Source organism: Theropithecus gelada, chromosome 20 (genome assembly GCF_003255815.1).
Source record: "Theropithecus gelada isolate Dixy chromosome 20, Tgel_1.0, whole genome shotgun sequence".
Taxonomy (NCBI): Eukaryota; Metazoa; Chordata; class Mammalia; order Primates; family Cercopithecidae; genus Theropithecus; species Theropithecus gelada.
The window spans coordinates 7,201,706-7,225,337 of record NC_037688.1 but is presented as its reverse complement, the minus strand read 5'-3'; the positions used below and the strand labels follow the sequence as shown (position 1 = coordinate 7,225,337).

At 51.8% G+C, this 23,632-nt stretch overlaps 1 protein-coding gene across 4 annotated transcripts in view; it reads left to right on the top strand.

Moving 5' to 3' along the window:
• Nucleotides 1-23,632, top strand: part of ZNF423 (zinc finger protein 423) — a 370,990-nt gene that overhangs the window by 315,525 nt on the left and 31,833 nt on the right. For all 4 annotated transcript variants that reach the window (XM_025370367.1, XM_025370368.1, XM_025370366.1 and 1 more), the window contains 2 exons: nucleotides 17,199-17,330; nucleotides 18,959-19,074. In XM_025370367.1, the coding sequence (XP_025226152.1) occupies nucleotides 17,199-17,330; nucleotides 18,959-19,074 (248 nt within the window). The remainder of the gene's footprint in view (nucleotides 1-17,198; nucleotides 17,331-18,958; nucleotides 19,075-23,632) is intronic.

Sequence of the window (23,632 nt, the reverse complement as noted above, 5' to 3'; positions counted from 1 at the left end):
GGCTTCTGTCCCTGACTCCGAACCTCGCCTCCCAGCTCCTCACACTTCCTGGTCTCTGGCCTTCTGGCCATGCGTCACAGCAGGCACATTCTAGCTCACATGGGGCAGAACACTGTGTGAGGTATGAGAGTGGATGGTGACTCACATCTTTTCAAGACCATCCATAGGGACCAGCCCAGCAGGTACATTCACTCCAAGCTCTACAAATGCATAGGATCACTCAACCCTATGCATCAAGCACAATTATATGCCCATTTTACTGATGAGGCCACCGGGGCACTCAGTGGCAGAGCCCGGGCTTGAAAATTGGCCTGTCCATTCCTCTTGACAGGTGATGGAACGGAGTCCAGGCCAGCGGGAGCAATTTGCCCCCATGAAGGCAGAGACCCAGCAGGGACCAGAAGGCAGATCTGCCCAGGCCTCAGCCCAGGAAGAGCTGTTGAGTGAAGTGTCACTGCCACTGGGAATCTCTGGTCTGAAAATCTGCAAGGCAGGGGCTGAGTGGGGCTGTGGAGCTCTCTGGTCCAACCACTTCCAGTTATAGATAGAGAGACCCAGACCTAGTCATTACCAACGTTGTCTCCATCACTAGTCAGTGGATTCAAATTTTTAAAAAACTTTTATTGTATTGTATTACTTCGTTCTCTTGCTGCTGTAGAGAACTGCCTGAGACTAGATACTTTATAAGGAAAGAGGTTTAATTGACTTGCAGTTCCGCAGGGCTAGGGAGGCCTCAGGAAACTTTCAGTCATGATGGAAGGGGAAGCAAACATGTCCTTCTTCACATGGCAGCAGGAAGGAAAAGAATGAGATCCAAGCATAGGGGGAAGCCCCTTATAAAACCATCAGATCTCGTCATGAGAACAGCATGGGGGGAACCTGCCCCCATGATTCAGTTATCTCCACCTGGTCCCACCCTTGACAGGTGGGTATTGTTAAAATTCAAGGTGAGATTTAGGTGGGAACACAGAGCCAAACTATATCAATTACAAAGGCTATACATGTTCACTGCAGGAAAACTAGAAAATCCAGCCAAGCAAAAATAAGAAAAACATATCCTGCCTTCCAGAGATGACCCTCTAACACCTTAATGTGTGTCCTTCCAGCAAGTTTCTCAGCACACACAAGCACACACAAATATAGCCATTCCCTTCTTTCCCCCACTTTCTTTTCTTCTCTTTCTTAACCAAAATAGCATTGTGTTTAGTACCTGGTTTTGTGTATTTCCACTTAATTGTGGGTGAAGTGGGAGATTGTTAGTCTGAGTGATTGTTAATCTGTCCTTTTAGAGAAGACGTTTGTCTCTGGTCCACAGGGCTGTGGACAGGGGCTAAATGTTGTTTGTCTTTAGAAAGCCCCCTGCCATTGAACAAGCATTAATTGAGTGCCACTGTGTGCCAGGTTGTTAGGTGCTGGGAATTGCCTATGCAGTGTGAGAGAGATGGTGGTCCATCCTTCCTCCCTGCCTATGCTAGGGGAGGGATGCATACATTGGGTGCAGAGAGTGGGAGTCCCTGATGGGGCAGACACAAGGGGCAGGTGGGCAGGGAGTGTCCCTGTGGAGCTGAGTTCTTCAGCCGGGTTCTGAGAACATCTTGCTCTTGGTAGGAGGGGCTCAGCCGTGGAAAGTTGGGAAGGTGTTGTGTTCTCTGTTGTCAACTAGACAGAGGGCCACTGGGACCCCCATTTTCATGCTGGAGCTTGTTTCCATCAGCACATACACAGCCCCTCCATGGTGTCTGGGATTCCTACTTTTCTCAGTTCTGGATGGGGTGAAGGGAGCCATCCACATGGAGGCCAGGATAGGGCCTGGTGCAGGTCCCCGCCTGAGGGCATGGAGGCACGGATTGGAGACACAGTCTGTTTTGGAAGTGGGATTCAACAGGCTTCACAAAATCCTGGCTTCTGAAATTCTAAATTGTCACTAAAGTCCGGCCCTTGTGCATTCAGGGTATGATTAAAGCATGAAGTGAAGGCAGAGTAATCGGCTTTGGATTTGCTTTTCCCCCCAAAATCTGAGTTTAACACTGTGGGCCAGGTGTGTTGGCTTATGCCTGGAATCCAAGCACGTGGGGAGGCCGAGGTGAAAGGATTGCTTGAGGCCGGGAGTTTGAGAACAGTTGGGTAACATAGTGAGGCCCCATCTCTACCAAAAAAAGAAAAAAAAATTACGAGTGGGGCATGGTGGCCTGTGCCTGTGGTCCCATCTGCTCAGGGGTCTGAGGTGTGAGGATCACCTGAGCCTGAGAGTTGGAGACTGCAGTGATCCATGATTGCTCCACTGCACTCTAGCCTGTCTTAAAAACAGAACGAAACAAAAAAATGTTGTGGATGGAATTCAGGGCCACACTCTTTACTGTGACTGGAGGTTCTTACTGGAAATTCCTTAGTATGCAGGACCTTGAAATGGGTTCTGGAGCAGTGAACTATCAGATTCCCCAGCTGAGGCCAGCATTCTAGAGGCTGTGCACATGTGTGTCTGCCTCTTGGTCATGTCCAGTAGGAAGAGAGGTATCATCCCTCTAGACCAAGCCCTTCAGTGGCACCAGGACATTGGTCCCTCACACTGGCCCTCTGCCCTTCTGCCTGCCCTCTTAGAGCGGCTCCTGCGTTCTGGGCCCTGGGTCACTGAGGCTGTCCTGTGGCGTGACAGGCAGGACAGACAGCTCTGGCCCAGGCGGGGCTGAGCTGCTGGGCTTCCAACTCCTGCCAGCCCAGATGTCCATGGCATTTCCCCTCGAGCTCTACTTCCATACTCTGGGGTCCTAAAGGGCTTGGTTTTGGGTTTTTAGGATTTCTGGGTGACTGTGTTGTCACGCAAAGTATGTCCCTTGGCCTGGCCTCCCAGACTCCTCCTAAGCAAGCTGGGTGTGACAGCGTCTCACTGGTCTCTGTCACACTCAAATCCCCCACACCCACCGCCTTGCACAGTGCCTGCCTCAGGGTCAGTAATAACCATGACAGTGATATTAATAACTCAAGCTATTAAGCCTGTTCATCGCCCAACAGTTATGATGTAGGCACTACGATCATTCTCATTTTACATGGTGGGGAACATTGGCCCGGGGAGGTGGGGTTCCAGGATCCCACTGCTAGTGGATGGTGGTGGGGGATTTGAACCTGTGCAGTCCGACTCCGAGACTGCACTTCTGTTCATATGCTGTGCCACCAGAAAGCAATAGCTGAATGTAGCCGATGAGCAAATGAGGGGGTGTGTCCAGCTCTGAGAATAGCATGGTGGCTGAGGTGGTATGGGGTTCCTGGGAAGATGCAGGCCCGCTGCATCACCCCCCACAAAGCAAGCCTTGCTCTTGGGCATGAAGAGTAGCATCTGTGGACCCAGAGCCATGTGTCTGGGCTCCTGCATTTGGGACAGCATTGAGACCTGGACCTGAATGCTCCAGGGCTGATGTCCAGATCCATGGGGGGTATAATTGAGGCAGGACTCTATCCATCAGGGGCCAGTGTGAGGGACCAGTGTCCTGCTGCCACTGAAGGGCATGGTCTATAGGGATGACATCGCTCTTCCCACGGGACATGATCAAGAGATGGACACACATGTGCACAGCGAACTATTAGCGTTTATTGAGCACCTCGCGTTTGTCTGGCTCTGTAAGAAATACCAGGAAAGTGAAAGAGTTGGTTTTTCATCCTCAGATAATGTATTAGCCAGGATTGTTTTGGTTGGAAGTGACAGAAAGTCAAGTTAACTTAAGCAAAGAGAAGGAATGTTTTGAAAGATACCTTTTTATTTCACATAGCTATGAATAACTTGGGTGCAACTAAAACTCCTTTTTGGAAAATTGTGGCTTGGAGGACAGAGGCAAGGCATCGAGAGCTGCTTGAATAAGGGTATAGAATCCATAACCTAACTCTAGCCCTAACCCTCAGGAATGAGTGAGACCCTGTGAATGCAGCCCTTGGGGCAGGAAGAAGCTGGGTGTGGCCAAAAGTAGGGGTGTTAGGAAGGCAGGGCCAGGGCCATCTGGCAGAGGAGTGCAGCTTTGCACTGGGAAAAACAGAGCCCTCTTGAGCAGGAGAGGGAAATGATGGCTGCGGAGCCTGGGGAGGATTATCTGGGTGGTGTGTCTGAACGTGGCAGGGGGAGAGACTGGAGCAGTCATGATGAGGTGGGGCCAGGGGCGGAGAGCAAAGGGTGAATTGCCAGGTGTCTGTCGCATGTGCTTTTTGATGAAGGTGTCTATGAAGATGTCTTTTCCAAGTAGGAAAAAGGCAAGATGCCAGCCAGAGCCGTGTGGTTGGGCGTTTTCCTGCTATGGTGCGTGGGCCTGGCACTGCTCACATCTCATCACAGCTAATGGCAGCTGTTCTGCTCGCTACACCGGGCTGGAGAGTTGGAGGCTGCGTGGAGGTGACCTCCACCCCTGTGCCCCTGCTGCTCAGCAATGAGCCCATTCTTCACCTGCCCAGTCCCCCTCTGCCTGTCCCTGCCTCTCCTGGTGGGGTCTGTCAGGAGCTGTCAGTAAGCTCTGCCTCTGTGGGTCAGAAGTGGCTGCTGGATGGGATCAGCCTAGACCTTAGGCTGCAGGCACCTGCTTGGCAGGTGGAGGCACAGCCAAGGGCAGACAGGAGGGCTAGCTGGGCTCTGGGAGCTGGCGATGGGGTCTAAGCTGCCCAGAAGTGACAGACCCCTCATCTGGTCCCAAACCATCTCCGAAAATGGTCTCGGAGGGCTCAGCTCTGGGAGCTGAAAACATCAACAAGCCAGCGTGAGCTTGGGCATCCCATAGGCCTCATTTGGTCTCAATTCTGGGTCTGTTGAAGAGAGAAGGGCCGAGCACTGGGCCTGGCCTCAAGAAGGTGGTATTTTGTTAGGGGAGCGAGTGAAGGAAGGGGAGAGGTGAGTAGATCCGAGAGGAAAACGTGACCTCAGAAAAGACCTTAAGAGGGCCCCGTGCACTGTGACCATAAGCCTCGCTATCTTGGGCGGCTTTTCAGCCGAACTGAAGAAAGACCCACCCCCCTAGAGTAGACCTAACACTGGTATTAGCATCAGAATCATGTGACTACTTGAAGGGAGTATCATTGATTTGAATGTATTCATTTATTCCATGTTGCGTTTGAATTTCCAATTTAGCTTCAATTTTCATTTTACTTGGGTCACAGCAAAAACCCGGCTCTCTGAGACATAGCCTGCAGAAGCAGAGCTGAGAAACTGCACAGACCACTTAGCTCAGCATCAGAAATCCAAGCATTTATTTCCTCGATGAGCCACAGGGCTCAGCCGGCTTAAAAGGCAACTCAGTAGTGCTGTGGCCCGTGGGCTTCTTGACTGGCTAGGAGCCCAGGTGCTATTGATCCACCATATGACCTATTGGTTCAAAGTTACGGTATTTGGGTTACATCCTTCAGAGAAATTTCATGACTCTGCAGTGTTCCTGTGTTCATCATATTCTTACCCACCTTGGGCAAAGTGCCCACATAATTATCAGGGTGTAGGTTTATGCTGAACGTTGGGAAAGTTCACATCTAAGTGGTTCACATCTAAGGGCAATTGCAATTGCAAGCAAGTGCTAACAGCAAAAGGACTGAGGCGTTCTTCACAATATTTGACACTCACATTCCACAGTTCAATAAATATTTGTTAATCACTTGTTATGTCCCCAGTGCTGTTGTAGGTTCTGGGATTACAGTGTTGAATAAGACAGGGAGAGCCCCTGCCCTCACCTTGCCTGTATTCTAACACAATGCTTTCCAAATGAACTTTCTAAAATGATGGAAATATTCTGTACTACCCAGAGTGGTAGCCACTGGCCACGTTAGCTATTGCAACTGAGGCACTGAATGTTTAAATATATTCAACTTTAATTTAAATTTGAATAGCCACAGGCTGGGCACAGTGGCTCACACCTGTAATTCCCAGCACTTTGGGATTTGAAGCCAGGAGTGTGAGACCAGCCTGGGCAAGACAGCAGGATCCTATCTTTACTAAAAATCTAGCCAGGTGTGGTGGTGCACTCTTGTCCCAGCTGCTCAGGAGTCTGAGGCGGCAAGATCTCTTGAGCCCAGGAGTTTGAGGCTGCAGTAAGCTGTGATCATACTGTGGCACTCCAGGCTGGACAACAGAGTGAGACCCTGTCTCAAAAAAAAAAAAAACAACCCACACATAAAAAACAAACCCAGAAACAAAAGAGCCACAGGTGGCTCTACTAGACTGACAGTGTGGATCTAGCAGATACATATTTCATATTTTTTAAAGCTTTTCAATAGCAGTCATTATTTTCTAGTCTCATTGTTTATTTTTTCAGCTAGAGGATGGGGACGGCTCGGTGTCCAGTGAACCGGGTCAAGGTGGACTTCGAGAAAGTGGTGAATTCCAGTTTCCAAGCTGAACTCTGGAATTTGTTTGTTTGTTTGTTTGTTTTGCTTTGAGTACTAGTCACTGCAGGGGAAGTTCTGTCTATATTTACCTGGATGGGGAACTTTTGAAAAATGTTGCTTTCTTGCATTCTGCAGGTGTGTGTTGTGTTTGTGTGTGCTCATTGGTAACTGTCAGGCTTTTTGACACATTGCTGTTGCTCATTTTAAAAAATGATCTTGGTGAGTACAAAAAATGATGTCGGCAGTAGAGAAAACCCTTGTAGTAGAAGCAGGGGTAATTCATGTGTCCCTGGCAGGGTCAGTGACAATAAGGGTTTTGCAACCTGCCTGTCATGTTAATTGTATATTATTAGAGGCCATTAATCTGAGGATTATTAACATGATGGATTTTTAGGCAATCGTCTTGTTGAAAACTTTAATCTGAAGATCAGTGATATACATCAGTAAGTGTTTGATGTGTTAAGAAAGAATAAGCGACTTGTTTTCACTTAGTGGATCCCCAGGGATATAGTGGAATCTTCATTTTCTGAGGCGATCGGTCTTCAGTTCTTTGCAGGTAAAAGGGGATGTGTGTGAGGAGGGCTGTGGAATACCTTCTGGAAGTGTGCAGGTTGAGAAATTCTGAGTTGTATAGAACTCCAAGAGTTCTCTTTCCTCGGTTCTCAGTGAAGTCCCATTTGTTCTCTTGTGTGTGGTCTATTTCATCACTCAGACATCCATTCTCTTTCCATTAAGTAGTTGAGATAGTTACCTCGTGTCTCTTGGTGTTGTGTCCAGGACCTGATCTTTGTCTTTTCTTTTGCCAAACACCACCCGTCATGATTGCTGATTGCTCGGAGAGCCGGGATTTGGATGTGTCTGACAGCGATGGGTCTCTGAGCAATTGCTGATCACTGAGAGAGCCAGGAGGTGGACAGGTCCGCCAGCGTCATAGGAAGTTAGCAAGCAGGACCCTCTGTGATGGTGATGTTCTCCTTAACCACCCGGGGCCGCTTACACCACAGGGCTAGCTCCCTGGTAGTGTGGAATCAGCTCTCAGAGCTGGAAGGAGCCTCCATTGGCAATCCCGTCCAGGCTAGGCCCCTCTCTCTGCGGTTTTTGGCACCGAGGCCTTTCAAGTTAGGGAGATTTCTGCATGGGCCCAGCTACGGGGAAGGGCTGGCCAAGGGCCCAGGGGTGGGGGGAGTGCATGCAGCCGATCGCGCCCCTGTCTCAGTCGGGCCCTGCTCTGACCTTCATGAAAATCTCAGGGAGTTTCAAGAGAGAGAAGCAAGGAGAACCATAAAGAAATAGGAAACTTGGGTCCAGGAGCATCAGAGGGGAGGCAAAGTCAACTCATATGACCCGAAGTAGGAAGCTGCAGCCAGCCACGAGGGAACAAAAGGGCTTGAAATCTGGACACAAATTTCGCTATTGCAAATATGGGAGTGGTGTGGAGGTAGAGGAGGATGGAGACAAAGAAAGCTGACACAGAGGCATTTTGAAGATGGAAGTAGCATAGGATGTGCCATGAGAGAATGCACAATGTCCCAGGTGCTAAGGGTCTTTAAACATTTACTGGGGGTGGGGCATGGGCATGGCTGGCCATGTGCCCTGAAAGAGAAACAGGGTTCCATTGCCTTGATGGCCCCCACAGTGGGCTTGTATGTGCCATGTCACCAGGCCTAGGCATGGAGTTTCAGGTAGAATCATGTCAGAAGTGACAATGGCAGGCTGGGTGTGGTGGCTCACTCCTGTAATCCCAGCACTTTGGGAGGCCAAGGCAGGCAGATCACCTGAGGTCAGGAGTTCGAGACCAGCCTGACCAACATGGTAAAACCCCATCTCTGCTAAAAATACAAAATTAGCTGTGCGTGGTGGTGTGCGCCTGTAGTCCCAGCTGCTTGGGAGGCTGAGGCAGGAGAATTGCTTGAGCCCAGGGCATGGAGGTTGCAGTGAGCTGAGAACGTGCCATGGCACTCCAGCTGGGTGACAAGAGTGAAACTCGGTCTCAAAAAAAAAAAAAAAAAAAAAACACCACAGAAAAAAGAAGTAACAATAGCAGTAATAGTAGTTGTGGTGGTAGCATTATGATCAGTATTCTTTAGTTTTTTTTTAGTTTTTAAAATTGTTTGAGCTTTTGTTAAGAGACAGAGTCTCCCTCTGTCACCCAGGCTGGCTGGGGTGCAATGGTTCATAGCTCAATGTAACCTCAAAGTCCTGGGCTGAAGACATCCTCCTGCCTCCCTGTACCACCTACCACCATGCCCATCTAATTTTTTACTTTTTTGTAAAGATGGGGTCTCACTGTGTTGTCCAGGCTGGTCTCGAGCTCCTGGACTTGAGCAATCTTCCTGCTTTGGCCTCCCAAAGTCCTGGAATTACAGGCATAAGCCACTGTGCTGGGGGTCATGATTCATATTCTTTACTTGGCTCTCATTTACTCTCATAACAGCCCTGTGAGGTGGACAACCTTCTCCCCATTTCAAAGTCAGAGACTGAGACACAGAGGGAAGCGCTTGGCCCAGTGTCACCCTGGGCGTCTGCAGCAGAGCCAGGATCCTCCTCCATGCGGCCTGGTTCTCAGCCATGTTTTCCCCCCTCCCTGAAGGATCTAGTCTTGATGAAACAAGGGCGAGTGGGGGGCTGTCCGCTGTGCTGTCCTGTTTGCTGTGATGGGAAATCTCGCAGGGAGTTTACCCGGAATCATTCTCAAGCTTAACTGATCCCTAGCTAAGATCCGTCTGACCTGGCTCTTGGGAGCAGTTGGTCAATGGAACCATCTGGAGTCTTCTGATTTGAGTTTCGGAGAAGGAGAGAGTGAGCAAAGTACTTATAACTTAGGAGAGCAGTGTCTTGGAGATGGGCTTTGGCCAGATGGCCGACCTTGCCATGGAAACCCTGGGGTGAATGCTGGGGTGGTCGAGCCACCCAGCCCTTCCTGGGGTGCGGGACCAGGAAGGAAGGCCTCCGTCCTCCTCTTTTCTCAGCCTTCCTTCCCTGAATCCCGTTGCAACCCCCAGGTGTAGAAAGTGATGAACTTCCACCTGGCCTCTCTGTCCAGCCTCTGGCAGAGGGGAGACTTGTCAGACACTGGAATCAAGGAAGGCAACCTAGTGATCAAGCCAGGCTGAAACATGCCTGCATGGCAAGCAAGAGGGCAGATCACAGAGGCCCTCGCTTGGTGGGCCTGGACCGGATGCTGGAAGGCAGGAGAGTCCAGTCTGCTGTGGTTGGTAGTGATGAAGGGCGGGGCTGCAGGGCGGGGGTGACCCTTCCCACCCACACCTACAGGCCCATGTGTGGAATTGACATTCCACCCAGATAGGGAATTCGGTCTCCCCCTTCCTCCTGCCATCGGGTAGTGTTCTTTGCACATGTGATGTCGGTGTATTGCGGCATCGACAGCATTGTCGAAGGGGGACGTTGGTGGGTACCTGGGTAAATAAGTATAAATAGTTTTCTTTCTGATATGTGACCAGATTATTTTCCAGTTGATTTCAAGCCCTGGCCCCAAGTGGCCCACAGATCAAAAAAAGATAAGGGTCAGTTACAAGGTTGAGCTCATTCTCCGTTGCCATGGCAACTGACCTCAGGCAACCCTCGGAGGACTACACCCAGCTCCCCAGGTGATGTTTTTACTGTCCACACCATCAATCCCAAGCCTTTCAAAACTCAGACTGCCTAATTGTCAGGGCTCTGTTTTGAAGAGGCTCTGGGTCCCCCGTGGGGCCCGGTCAGGCTGCCAGAGCTCATTTAGAAGCCTTTGTGAAACACGGGGGACCATAGGACGGGTCCCTTCTGGGCAGAACGGCCTGGGAAGGTGCCCCCAGGGGGAGGAGGAAGGGCACAGCCCATCCTCCAGCATTAATTAGGAAAATGTGAGCCCCAAATGGGAGCAGTGTGGTGGGCTGTGCCTTCAAGCCATGGCTGAGTGGTCTGAGTGGTCTTCGATGTCCTCGAAGGGTGGAGAGCCCTGGCATTTGGGGTCAGGAGGGCCGCGATGCAGGGATGGTTTTGGGGAGTGTTAGCCACCCACCCTCAGAGTCTCCAGCAGCCTCTTCAAAGATACTCACTTCATTTCCATCCCTGGAGTAACCACAGGGAATTATTTTTCATTGTTGACGATTTTTCAGTGTTTTGCAAAATGTGGACAAAAAGTGACTAGAAAACTTCCCGCCTTTTAAGAGATCCTTCCACATACAATATTGGTCAAAGCAGTGGGACAGCTCCCAAACCAGCTTTGGGGCAGCAGGATTCCAACAAGATCAGCGTCCCTAAGCCCCTTGTATAGTGGTCAGTGGTTCTCACACGTTAATGGATGCCCCAAACATGGGGGCACTTTTCAAATGCTGCAGCTCTGCGGCAGGCCTGAGACTCTTCATTTCTCTCAAGCTCCCAGGTGCTGCTAGGGCTGCTTGGCAGGGAAGTGAGTTCCTGTGGGCTGCCAGGGCTGGGGGTGTTGGGGCTCCCATGGCCATCCCTCATCACCACTCACCTTCTCCCAGCTCTTGCCCAGCCTTTGACAAGGGACACTCCTCAGACCCTGATTTTTCCTATGACCCTGGTTGACTCCCAGCCTAAATGTCACTCTCCCCTTCCCCTCAGCCTGGCCTGGTTAATTTCCTCGTGGCATTTAATGACAGATCAATAGATAAACGGCCCAATCTGGCTGCCCAGGTATTATCAACTGCCCTCCTCTTTTTCCCCAGGGGTCTTTGTTTCTTACAGGAAACAAAGCACAGAGTGTCCCACCAGCTCAGGTTCCCAGCTCCGGTTCCTAGCTCCTGTTCCACACTATTTGTGGTTATCTATTGGGATGGTGTCAGAGGGGTCCTCTCCTGGGGTCACCCTCACCTCACCCTCTTGCCTCCTGGCAAGATTTGCCTGGATGAGTGCTGGGACCTCTACTCCCATGCTTCCTCTCTCCAAGGACCATGTGCAGCGCCCATTTGCAGTGTGTGTGTCTGAGCCCCGGGACCTAAGGACTTGACCTGATACTAGGCATGCGGGCCACAGGCTGAGCCCCTGGTGCTGTGGAATGTCATTCTGGGGCGTTTATTTCTGGGGCTGGTAGTGGAGGGGCCTCAGCTCAGCCAAGCAGCCTGTGCATTCCCCGCCTTGCTTCCACCTGCAGACGCACTCTTGGAGAGAGGAGGTGCAGCCTGGACTGGCCCATGCTGTCACATGCAGGGCTACCTCCTCCCCTTCCTCAGGGAAAGCCCCAGCCCTGTTGCCAACCGGCGCTTGTGCTGGCGAGGGGACACCCAGGCTCAAACACGGAGATGCAGAGGGCGGTTCTGTCTTCCTTCTCACCCGGATTTTTTGGGGGATCAGGGAGCAGGGGTGGATTGCTGGGTCCCAGGTTTTAAGTCTTGTGGCTGTTTCTTGAATTTTCTAAAGCCAGAGAGGGCTGCTGGGGGTGAACAGCAGGGCTGCTGCTGCCCCGCCCTGCCCTGCCACATCCCTGTTAGGGGCCCTGCCTCTCTAAGTGTCCCTTCCTCTTCTGTCAGCTGAGGGAGCCTCTCCATGCCCGCAGTCTTGGAGCAGGCTGTTGCTCTGTGGGGATCCAGAAAGTGTTACTGGAGTTGAGGTTTTACAAGCCGAGTCCTGTGAGATTAGGGGTGACCATGGGTGCATAGTGATGGCATTTACCAGCACTCCCACCCTCCCCCAAACTCTGTGCTAAGTGCTTGACATAAATCTCCCATTTCCTGCTCATCAAGCATCTCCTGGGTGCCGGATCCTGTTCTAGGCACTGGTGACACAGCAGTGGGCAAAGCAGCCCTCGTGGAGTTTATGTTACTCTGTCTGTGTGCCGGAGGGAGGGAGGGAGGGAGGGAGGGAATGAGAATGAATTAGTTAAACAATGAACCCTGTAATATACCAGGTGGTAGTAAGCGCTGTCCAGGAATTAAAGGTGGGCTGGGTGCTGGAAAGGATGGGGGCGTGTGCTGTGTTCGCTGGGGGTCTCTAGTAAGGCCTCTCTGAGGAGGTGTCCTTTAGGCAGACCCCTGAGTGAAGTGAGGGAAGGAGTGTGGGATGATCTGGGGGTCTCAGCAAGGGCAGATGTCCTGTGGCCGAAGAAGCCTGCTTGGCTGCCCTGTAATGACTCTGCCTGTTTGCTAGTGGCAGAAGCAGAAGCTCAGAGAGGCAAAGTAACTTACTCCAGTCTACACAGCAGGTGAGTGGTGGACCTGGGGCTCAAACCAAGTGTTTCCGGCTCTAGCTTTTGTGTCCTTCGTTGCCACATCCTGGATGTAGGTGGCTAGTCGTGCCCTTGTCAACACCAGGCGGAAGTCATTGGTCCTCTCCTAGACAGGTGTGTGCATTAATGATGCCACTCTGGGGTCAGCTTTCCCGAGGGGGGTTCCTGCTAAGAGAGGGGGTAGGCAGGGACCATCCGTTGTGGCTGGAGCAGGTCACGCTCAGTGCGCCAGAGCCCGAGAACAATGCTCCGTCCACACCCCGCTGCAGCCGCCGCTTCTCCCTCCCAGGCAGCAAATTATGGCCTCCGAATGTGTGCCCAGGCCTGCCTTTGACATCAGTGGGGCCTACCTGAGCTTCACCTTCAGGATTCTGATAATCAGTTCTCTTTCCTCCCGGCTTCCCCCAAGACCCGTATGGAAATAAGTATGTGTCTGCCAGGGATCAAATGCTTTTGGAGACAAAAGTCGGTACCAGGGACATTACAGGGAGCTATCATCTCGGCACGATGCTCTTCCACAAAGCCCTCTGCTCCTCTTTTGGGCTGACACAGTTTCAGCCTGAAAGGTTCCAGCAGGCTGACTTGGTTTTAAGCAAAAGCACATCCTATTATTTTTTTGAGAAATGAAGTGTAAAATTAACGCTTATTATTCCTGAGCAGAAGAGGGAGAAAGGAGAGACAGGGACTTTGGGATTTTCGTGCTTGGCGGGTTGTTTGTTTGGCAGTTTGGGTTTTTATTTATTTTTATTTTTTTTAAATCATAATAAATCAATAGATTTGCTTGTGCCAGCCTCGACTTAGAGGGAACAGGAGGCAAGATCTGAATTTCAGCAGGTGAAATCTGCATTTCACTTTACAAATGAGCGGGGCTGCATAATTCACTTGAGTTGTGTGGGTCTCTCTTATGGATGCCTGTCATGTGCTATTAAAAAAAAAAAAAAAAGGCACCGAAAAGGAAGGGAAGCGATCTTGCGTCTTAACTCACAAAATCCTCCAGTCCCCACGCCGGGGCGGAGGGGCCTGCGGGCTCCCAGACAGCTTTGTCATTCTGCTCCAAGGTGTCGGCCGAGCACCATGCGATCTTATATAATTCAGGAAAGTGATTCTCGGAGGGTGCCGCTATCGGCGGACCCTGCATCTTGGGATGGAACGAGAGGTTGTCAGCGCCTGCGGGGTGAGAGTGATGGTGCTAGCAAATTCTATCAATATCCATGGGCTGGCTCACATTGGGTCACCAGCACGCAAAGGAGTGTTTGTCACACTAACTAGGGCAGCCCCTCCCCGCCCTCTCCACCTCCCCGGCCCTCCCCCTGTTTTCCTGGATGGTTTCATAGGCAGAGGTACACGTAATGGACACCCAAGGGAGTACCTCGAACCCCTCCAGTGGGGAGAAGGCCTCGTCTTCAGAAAGATTTGCAAATCAAAAGGTCTTGCCTTGAGTGGGAGCGAGTCCCAGCTCTGCGGGAACCCCTCAGGCTTTATTCCACCCCCTCCCTTCACTTTCACTTTTTGCTTGTTTTATTTCTCCTCCCCTCTTTCCCCAGGTTTGACTCTCTTAAAACACTTGGGGGAGAGAGAGGAAAGGGTCCCGACACACACAGTGGTCTGTTGGGCTCTTGATCTAATTAGCCTGGAACCTTACTTTGACACTGGTTTGGGGCTGTGATCTGCTTAAATGGTAGCCGTTCGGGCCCCGCACGGCTTGCAGCTCCAGGGCTGCCTGACTGTGCACATATTTATGAACGTGGGCGCTGGGTGTAGCTGCGGTTATGAATCAGGGGGGACCGGCTGATGAATTGCTCGGCACTCGGAGAACGGAAAGTGACTGTCAGACATGATTTCTCTGATTTATAAGTTGCAGGAGGCTTCTTTGTCCTCTCGGTGTTTGTGTATCAGATGGGCACGCCGCCATTCACAGCCAAGTGGCTAAAGACCCCCGCTCGGCAGAGAGCAGTAAATCCTCTTTGCCATCTCAGCCCCCAGAGTCCCCAGCTGGGCAGGGAGAGAGGGCCCAGCCTGGGGGTGTCTCTCCTCTGTGAGTATGTCCAAGCCCCTCCCTCAGGTGAGCCCAGGAGGGGCCTGATGCTTTTCAAGCCACAGGAGGAGAAAACATCATCCATGCCCATTGCCTAATTGCCAGGGTCAGAAAAACTCACATGGTTACATGAATCAAGGGTCATTGTGCCCAGTGAGGGGGTAGTCGTGTGTGCGTGTGTGCGTGTGTGTGTGTGTGCTCATGAACTGGAATAGTCAGGGCAGGTTGCCTGGAGGTGGTGTACGGTGGCGGGGTACAAGTCAGGGAAGGCTGCCTGGAGGTGGTGTATGGTGGCGGGGGTACATGCATATAGGAATGGTTTTGTATCCTCTTCTGCACCACCCCCATCTGGCTGTGTTACTTGAGTAAATGGTCTAATTCTCTGAACCCATTTCTTCTTCCCAGAAGTGCAGTTTTCCAAGCAAGCTGGCTTATTTCTGAGATTGAAAGATGTTATAAACTATTCTTACAGAAAACTCTGCACAGTTGTCAACTTCACATACCCCCTCCCTCCTTAATGTCCAAGGGGTGTCCTCATTCTAATAAGGTCACATTTAAGGATGGAGTCTCTTTCATTCCTTGATCCTACACCCTGTGCCAGGCACTGGGCAAGGTGGTTTGTGCAGGGGGCAGGGGATGCATTGGAGGGTCTTTCGAGGCAGCCCCCCCACACTGGAGGCCATCTCTAATTATGATGAAAGTCTCCCCAAGGGAGGCGGAGGACGTGCAAGGGGCCTGCAGGGCGAGCGTGCTGAGCCTGCCCTGTGTCCCAAAACTTGTCAATGAATTCCTGTTCCGCTAGTATAAATGGAAGATCTGTTTGAGTCTCTGTCGGGTGTATGTGGCCTAATTGCCAGGGCTCCAGGGGCATGACAAACACCCGGTAGATTCCAGCCAGTGGGCTATGTGGGGCAGGCCCACCTGTGTGTGCACGTGTGTGTGTGTGCCTCTGCAGTGGGGTGCCCGGGGGTGCGGGGGATGGCTGGGCCGGGGGGAATGCCTGCTGTCTCTGCCAGCCCCTGCCAGGGCCTGGGGACCCAGGGACTCGCCAGAAGCCTCAGCCCATCTGTGTTCATGTCTTGCCACCGGCAGAACCCCTCTGCTACCTAATTCTTGCCTTTAAGGGCAAATCAGAGCACCTGGCGCCTTCAGTGAGGCTGGTTCCCTGGGGGAGCCCAAAGGGGAACCCGTGTCCTTGGTTGTCCCAGATAATACTCTCACCAACACTGACATGCCAGGCAGTAAACACTTATTGAGTACTTGCTGTGTGCCAGGGTCTGTTCCAGACCCCTGTGCATGTATTAGCTCATTTAATTCTCATAGCAACTATAAGAGAAAAGCTGTGATGGAGTGTTTCAGACAGAGGAAACTGAGGTACAGAGAGGTTGTGTGACTTGCCTAAGATCACCCAGTAAGGGGCAGGGCCGGATTCCAACCCCAGGTGATGTGAGGCTCAAACCAGGGGATTCCCCATCCCCACCACTGACCCCTGGGCCCCTCTGTCCTCTTGCAGCCTCTGAGGCAGGGAGGACAGGTTGTCCCCATCTTACTGCACATGAGCTGGTGCCCACAGCATGCTGTGTGGAGCTGAGGAGCCAGGATTTGAACCTGGTGCTGCTCGATTGTGGGCGAGGACACCAGGGCTCTGAGCCTCCCCGACGCTGGCATGGCTGGTGCTCAGGCGCTGTGTGTCCTCTGGCGCCTTTGGGTGAAGGTTTGGGGTCTCAGTGGCTCCCAGGTGGGGTGATGGAGGAGCTGTGTTCTGATCTGAAGCAGGATGGCAAGTTTGCCCATTGTCCATCATCCACTGCATAGACCATTTGTTTAAAAGAAAAGCAGATAAAAGAAAAGCAGATAAAAAGAGCGTTTGGTGCAATATCTTCTGTGCTGCCCGTCACTTTCGAAGTAAAATTCCAAAGTTGTCCAGGGGCTGACAAGACCCTTCTTATGCATCCCTGTGGCCTCTCTGACCTCACTCCTGGCCCTCCGAGCTCAGGCACTCTGTTCCCATGCTGGGCTTTAAGCCCGCCCAGCAAGGCGTGGACCCACCTCAGGGCCCTGCCCCCACCCCTCTCCTAGAGTGCTCTCACCACGTATTCACATCACTTCCTAACACTGCATTATGTGCTGATGATTTTGTTTATCATCTGTCTACCCCACCACCAGAATGGGGGCAGAGACATGATTTGTTTAGTTGCCTAAAGAATCCTTAGAGCAAAGTTCCTGGCACGTAGTACATGCTCAATAAATATTTGATTGGAATTTTAAAAATCCTGGTTGGACCACCTTCTCCATCTGGTGCCTCAAGTTGGGTGCCTCTGCACAGTGACCCAGTCTTGGGACTAACGCTGTTGACCATGGCCTGCACACCTGGCTGCTTGATCAGCAGGAGAAATCAAAGCAAATGGCACCTCCAAGGGCCAGATATTTGGAGCCGGTCCTCTGGGGTCTGTAAGCCTCTAGGGGTGAGGCCATGTGGAGCCAGGATGAGTCTTGGTGTCTGCGGTCCCCTCACCAAGCCTGGTGCTGGGGATTGGAGGGGGATTAGCCCTGGGGTCTATGGGAGGCCTTGTGGGCACCTGTCTGGGGGACATGGCATCCTGGTCACTGACTGGTCATGGGTTTTCCTTTCAGAGGAAGGCATCAACCACGAGTGTAAGCTGTGCAACCAGATGTTCGACTCCCCGGCCAAGCTCCTCTGTCACCTCATTGAGCACAGCTTCGAGGGCATGGGCGGCACCTTCAAATGCCCTGTGTGTTTCACAGGTAAGGTACCCAGCGTGTGCCCCTCGGGGGAGAGAAATGGACGCAGGAGCCCTGCCCTGTTGTTGCGGGATCCCAGCGTGTGCTCTTCCTCTTTCCTTGGCAGACCTATTATAGTCCAGGACTCCATGGGGGATACCCTGAGGGATTAACAGGCCCTTTGCCCCACGTCCCTCAGTTCAGAGCTGACACAAGCCTTCCTTCAGTGCTCTCTGGCCTCTCCTCATCAACAGGCTGGTTGGCACCCTCTCCTCGCCCTCTGCACACAGTGGCTAGAAGCCCTTTGTCCAACCCAGCCTCAACCCTGTGCTGCAGTTTTCCCCTCCCAGGCCCTGTGTTTGTCTTCCTGAGCCTTGAGCTCTATTCAGCTCTGCTGGGGCTCCCAGCTTCACATACTCCTGGTTCCCCTCTTCCCTGTCCTACCTAGCTCCCATCCGTGCTCCAGGATGCAGGGGTCAAGGGCAGCTCTGCTGGCCAAGTCTCCAGCCCCCGGACTGGCTGCCAGCCCAGGCAAATGGCTGTCCCAGCCCGAGGCAAGTCTCAGGGGCTCTGCCGGCCCCCTCCTGCTGCCCAGATGGCAGCCGGTGTGCGTGGGAGAGCCTGGCCTTCCCTGCCTCCCCCCGACATCTGCTGTCTGCCACGGCAGGAAGCCCACCCTGGGGAGGACGCCTGGCGGGAGGGTATCTCTGAAGTGCTCACCTCCCAGACACACAGCTGCTCTGGGCCGCCTCCTGTGTGCGCCCAGGGCCGGGGCCACCTCGGGACTCCTGCCACCGGGAAGCCGGGGCTAGACCTGCTCCATGCCAGGCCCAGGGGTATCCAATCTGGGGCAAATCCCCCAAACACACACCCCTGGGGCTCCCAAGAGTCCCTGAGCACCCTGATGCCTTCTTCCCCCTCATCTCAGGAGCCCCCACCCATCTGTCACTGTCACACTCTGAGGCTGGCACTGAGGGGCCCCAGCTGCCCGTCTGCCGACCCAGGACACGGGGGCCTCTGTGTGGGGGCCCAAGGATGCTGACAACAATAAAAATAGGGATTTGTGTTGGTTGAGCAACTTCTTGTACAAGACCCTGTGCTGAGCTTATTTAATTCAAGTCTAGGCTCTGCCACTTGCTAGTGGTGGGACCTTGGACAAGCCATTTAACATTCCTGGCACTTCAGTTTTCTCATGTATAAAATGGGGATAATAGCACCTGTCCTACAGGTCTGGGAGAGGTTCAAGGAGCTTGACCCTGTAGGTGTCTGGCTGTTGATGACGGGGATGAGGAGGACAGCATTCATTTGTCTGTGGCAGGCCATCTTTTAAGCACTTTATCAGTATTAACCCATTTGATCCTCCCAGCCACCAGCCAGGGACATACTATAATCTTCATTTTTTGAGTGAGGAAATGGAGCCCAGAGAGGTTAAGTGACTTACCCAAGGTTGCACAGCCACTAAGTACCAGAGCTCAGCTTATCTAACTCAAGCCTCCTCTAGTAGGTGCTAAGAATGCTCCCAGTAGCCCACTATTTGGCTGACTGTGCTTACACCACAGTGATCCCTGCCTGCGAGTGTTGTCGGGGGCAGCTGCCGCAAGGGGCTGGGCTGGTGTCCTGAGCTTGGCCCTGACGGCCGTGTCTGTGTCTAGTCTTTGTCCAGGCCAACAAGTTGCAGCAGCACATCTTTGCCGTGCACGGGCAGGAGGACAAGATCTACGACTGCTCGCAGTGCCCTCAGAAGTTCTTCTTCCAGACTGAGCTGCAGGTGGGTGCCCACATCCGCTGTACCACGCCGCCTGATGGTCCTCGGTTCCCCTGTCAGCACCGAGGGTCTCAGGGTTAAGGCAAGATGGTGGCGTCTTATGTTGGCAGGTCTGCAATCAGGGACTGACCTCCTGGCTGGCAGGCATGGAGTGTCAGCCCCCTGGCCTCTGCCGGCCCAGTGTTCTCAAAAGAACCAACTATCACCAGCTAACCCAGAGCAGGAGTCAGAAGCTTACATTTGAGGTGTTTCGTGGCAAGTCCTGTCTGCTCTTGGGGATTCCATTTCCCTGCCTCTATTGTAAAATGATATTTGACTGAGTTTGGTTCTGTGGCTAGTAGCTCATGATGTCTTTGTGGCTGGGTCCTGGGGCTGTGTGGGGGCAAAAATTAGGTCTGGGGCTTTGGAGCCTCCAGCTTTGCCCAGAAAAGCCAGAAAAGTAAGAGTAGTGGTACCCAATTGCCCCAAATTGGAGGCAGTCACCAGAGGTCCTGAGACCAGTGTGGCCCTCAGGCAAGGGACAGGGGCCTCAGCCAACTTCCTTGCATCCTCATCCCCAGCCTGTGGTAGCTGAGAGGACCTTGGGAAAGGAAGCTGCTGCGACGGTCTTCCCAGGCATTCCCAGCTGCCTCCCTTGGAATCCCATGGGGCCCCTTCTCACCTGTTACTGGTTTTTCCAAGGAGCAAGATCTGTGCCCAAGTGAAACTGCTTTCTCTCCCACTGGATTTTGCAAAAAATTCTTGTAACACTGGAGAGATCACATGCCCACCAGAAATACAGCACACACACAGAGAAAAATCTCATATTCACTGTACCTGGACTGTAGCATCACACACGCAAAGGGAAGGTGCATACACACAGTTCCTATCGCAGTGCCTATGCCCAGAGATGTCACTTACAAAGAGTAACACAGCACCCACACTGAGGAATACCACACACATGCAGCACAACACTGCACCCCCAAAAGAAGGACCACACTCACGTCCACAGATAGATCACACGTACACGCAGACGGACATGCCGAAATGTCACGTACCAAGAATGGGCCCGTCGGGAAGGATACAGGTAGGTTAGGCTGCAATAACAAACGTCCTCGTGGTCTCTCTGTCCTCAACAAAAGGTTTATTTGTTGCCCATGACATAGCCAAGCAGGTGATGGGGAAGGGACTCTGTTCATGATATTACTCAGTGACCTGGGCCCACGGAGGGTCCATGTGCATCCCCGTTTCCGTAGTCACTGAGGCAGGGAGAAGAGGGAGATGGTGACCTCTGCACCAGCTCTTCAAGTTTCCCCTCAGAAATGATGCCTGCCACCTTCTCTCACATTGTATGGACTAGGGTGACCCCCGCGGGCATGCCCAACCTCCAAGTGGGTGAGGCAGGGAATTCTACCCTCTGCCTGGAAGGAGAAGGGAGCCCTAAGGACTCACACACACCAGTTTGGCCCCCCAGGACAGACCCCCCACACCCAGCAGCACCCTCCCTCATCCCCATGCCACTGCCGCACCTGCATGCAGCAGTCTCCAAGCCACCCGGGTTACAAGGCTGGGGCCACTCACCCTGTGCAGAGTCACTTGAATGACCACAGTGGTGCCCCCGTCTCTGGGGTTAGAGGGACACAGCTGTGGCCTGTTGTAGGGGGCCCTCTTCTTACTGTGCTGCAGCCCACCCACACTACCAGGCCTGGGCCTGCCTGTCTGCACAGCTGTTGGTGGCTGTTGCCTGGAGGACATGCAAACAGGCCCTTGGAGGATGTGGGGGCCGGCGGGATTCACCATTCGATGGTCAAGTCCTGTTTCCATAGGCTGGCCCCATGCCAGGGCTGGGCAGGCTGAGCTCAGGGCTGGCCCCGAGGAGCATCCAGCTGGTGTGGCGGAAAGCCTGTTTCTTTTCATGCTTAGGGTGCTCATAAATATGTGTATTGTACATGAGGCCTTTATCCCATTGTCACAGTTATGAAACCAATTATACAGACCCGGCCCAGAGAGGGGGTTCCACTTCCAAAAGGCCACCACTGAGCTAGTGAACGTGACCATGCCACTGCTGTCTCCCCATTGATCCACTAACTGAGCCGATGTCGCTGTGCTTAGGATGTGTGGGGTGTTGGTGCCATCCAGGAAGCCTCCCTGCTCGTGTGCTGGATGTGCACCCTCTCCCAAGTGCAGTCCATGCAGCCGCCTTATCCTACCTGCCTTACCTGCATGGCTCAGCTATCAAAATAGGCCTGGGTACCCTGAGAGAGGAAGCTTTCTATTCAAACAGGTCAGGCCTCTTTTAAACCCATTGGTGCATGTAAACTACGATTTATTTACACTTCGGACTTGCTCAGCTCCTGCCTGGCTCCCCTGTATTTTCCCAAATGCCAAGAGGTCTCTTCTCTGTTGGCCTTAAGATTATTCCCAGAGAAGGTTTCCCATACTGACGTTTTTGAGCTTCATCAGTGTCACCAGGCTGGGCGCCTAGCTCATAAGCGCAGAGGTGGTGGGAAGCTGCTGCTGTCAATCTGGATCTCGCTTCGATCCCACCTATCTCGAGCTGTGGGCCACACTTCACCTGAGAATGGTTCATGTCAGCTGGTGGTTTCCTGGGTCATCCCATTAACCTTTAAGTCAGATCCTCAAATACTGAGAAACCGCTAAATTACAGCCTTAACGAGTCACTATTTTCTGCAATTAATGATTTTAATTATAGACCGTTTAAATATGGAAGTGTTGTGGCAACGCCAAATCTATGCAAATAATAGCTCTCGTTAAGTAACTTGAATAGCAATTTTCTGGTTTTTGAGAGGAGGGTTTTTCAGGCATTGGAGTGTTCGTTGTCCCTACACAGGAGCTGGAGCTGGAAAGCCCTGGTTGGGTGGAACAGGCAAGTGTGCTGTTTCTTGGAATGAGCTGGGGGTTTGGGTGGGGCAGTGGGAGGCAAGGCCAGCTAGAGTTCTACCCTTGCTGGTTTCTTGTGGCCATGTTTAGTTTGAGGTCATGCACGGAAATTCCGGGAACCTGGTATTTGCAGGCACAAGGGACTATGGGCTGAGAGGGCTTGAGAAGATTCTAGGCTTAGGATTGAGCTCACTGTAGGACCAGGAAGTGCTGCTGCAGGAATGGAAGTATAGGAGGTAGAATTAAATCACGACAGGCTTGGTCTCTGTCAATATTGACACGTCTCCCACCAAACGTAGTGTTTTCTTAGGACGCTTTAACAGGAGCACGGTTGCCAGTATGAGGGAGGTGTGAGTCCTCTTTGATTCCAAGTTCGGAGGGCTCTGCCCAAAAGACTGAGATTAATTTAAAGGAGTTTGGACAAACTGTTGCAAATTTACAATAGAATGATTAGGAACATGAGAGGGAACTAGCTTTCCTATTCATTTGTTTGAAGCAAGTATGTGGAGGTCCCATGATGTGCCAGGCCCTGTTTCTAGCACCTGAGAAAACAGTGGCGAAAAGATGAAGAAATACCCATGAGGTCCCCATTCTAGGAGATTGATGAGCACTTTCCAGTAAGAGCCAATGACATGAAAAAAATAAAACCAGATAATGGGCTAGAGCATGCTGGGGGAGTGAAGTCCGACATTCCTTGGTAAGTGTGGTCAGGGAAGGCCTCCCTGAGGAGGTGGCATGCAAGCTGAGGCCCGATGGCATGAAGGCAGGATTGTGTGGAAGAGAGCTGTGAGTGCAAAGGCCCTGTGGCCATTGGCTGCCAGGGCTAGGATGACAGAAGGCAGAGTGCGGCTGAAGCACAGTGAATTGGGGCAGAGGCAATGGAGCCCAGATCATGGCAAGGTTTTCAGGACAGTGAAGGACTTTGGATTTTATCTCTATCGTGATGGGAAACCAAGCAGAGGACAGATATTATCTGATTTACACCCTGAATCAAAATATAAGAAGTTTGCTTTTGAAAGACGTGGTTAAGAGAATGAAAAGTCACAGATTGGGCAAAAATATTTGCAAATCACGTATCGAATAAAGCACTTGTATCCAGACTACATAAAGAACTCTCAAAACTCCATAATGAGAGGGGACACGGAACAACCAAAAAAAGAGTAAAAATCTTCTGGCAGATGTCTCACCAAAGGAAATGAACATCATTACTCATTAGGGAAGGGCAAGTGAAAACCATAGCCTGATGCCACCCACATAAACGAAAAACTTACAATGCTGAGAGTTGGTGAGGATGGGATTGGAACTCTCACACATTGCCGGTGGCAGTGCAAGATGGTACGGCCATGTGATAAAATATTTGTCAGTTTCTTATGAACGTTCATTTACCATAAGACCCAGTAATCCCACTCTTAGTGTTTACCCAAGAAAAAGGAAAATTTACACTCACACCAATACCTCTACATGAATGATGATAGTAGCTTTGTCATGGCTCCAAACCGGAGGCCCCCTCGTTGTCCCTTATTTGGAGGATGGGTAACAGATGGGGTCATATGTTACATTCATACGGGTCATGTGTACATTCTCAGCAGTAAAAGACAACTGCAGATACATATAACAATGTGAATGAATCTTGTTTTTTGTTGTTGTTGGTTTTTTTTTTTTTTTTTTTTTTTTTTTTTTT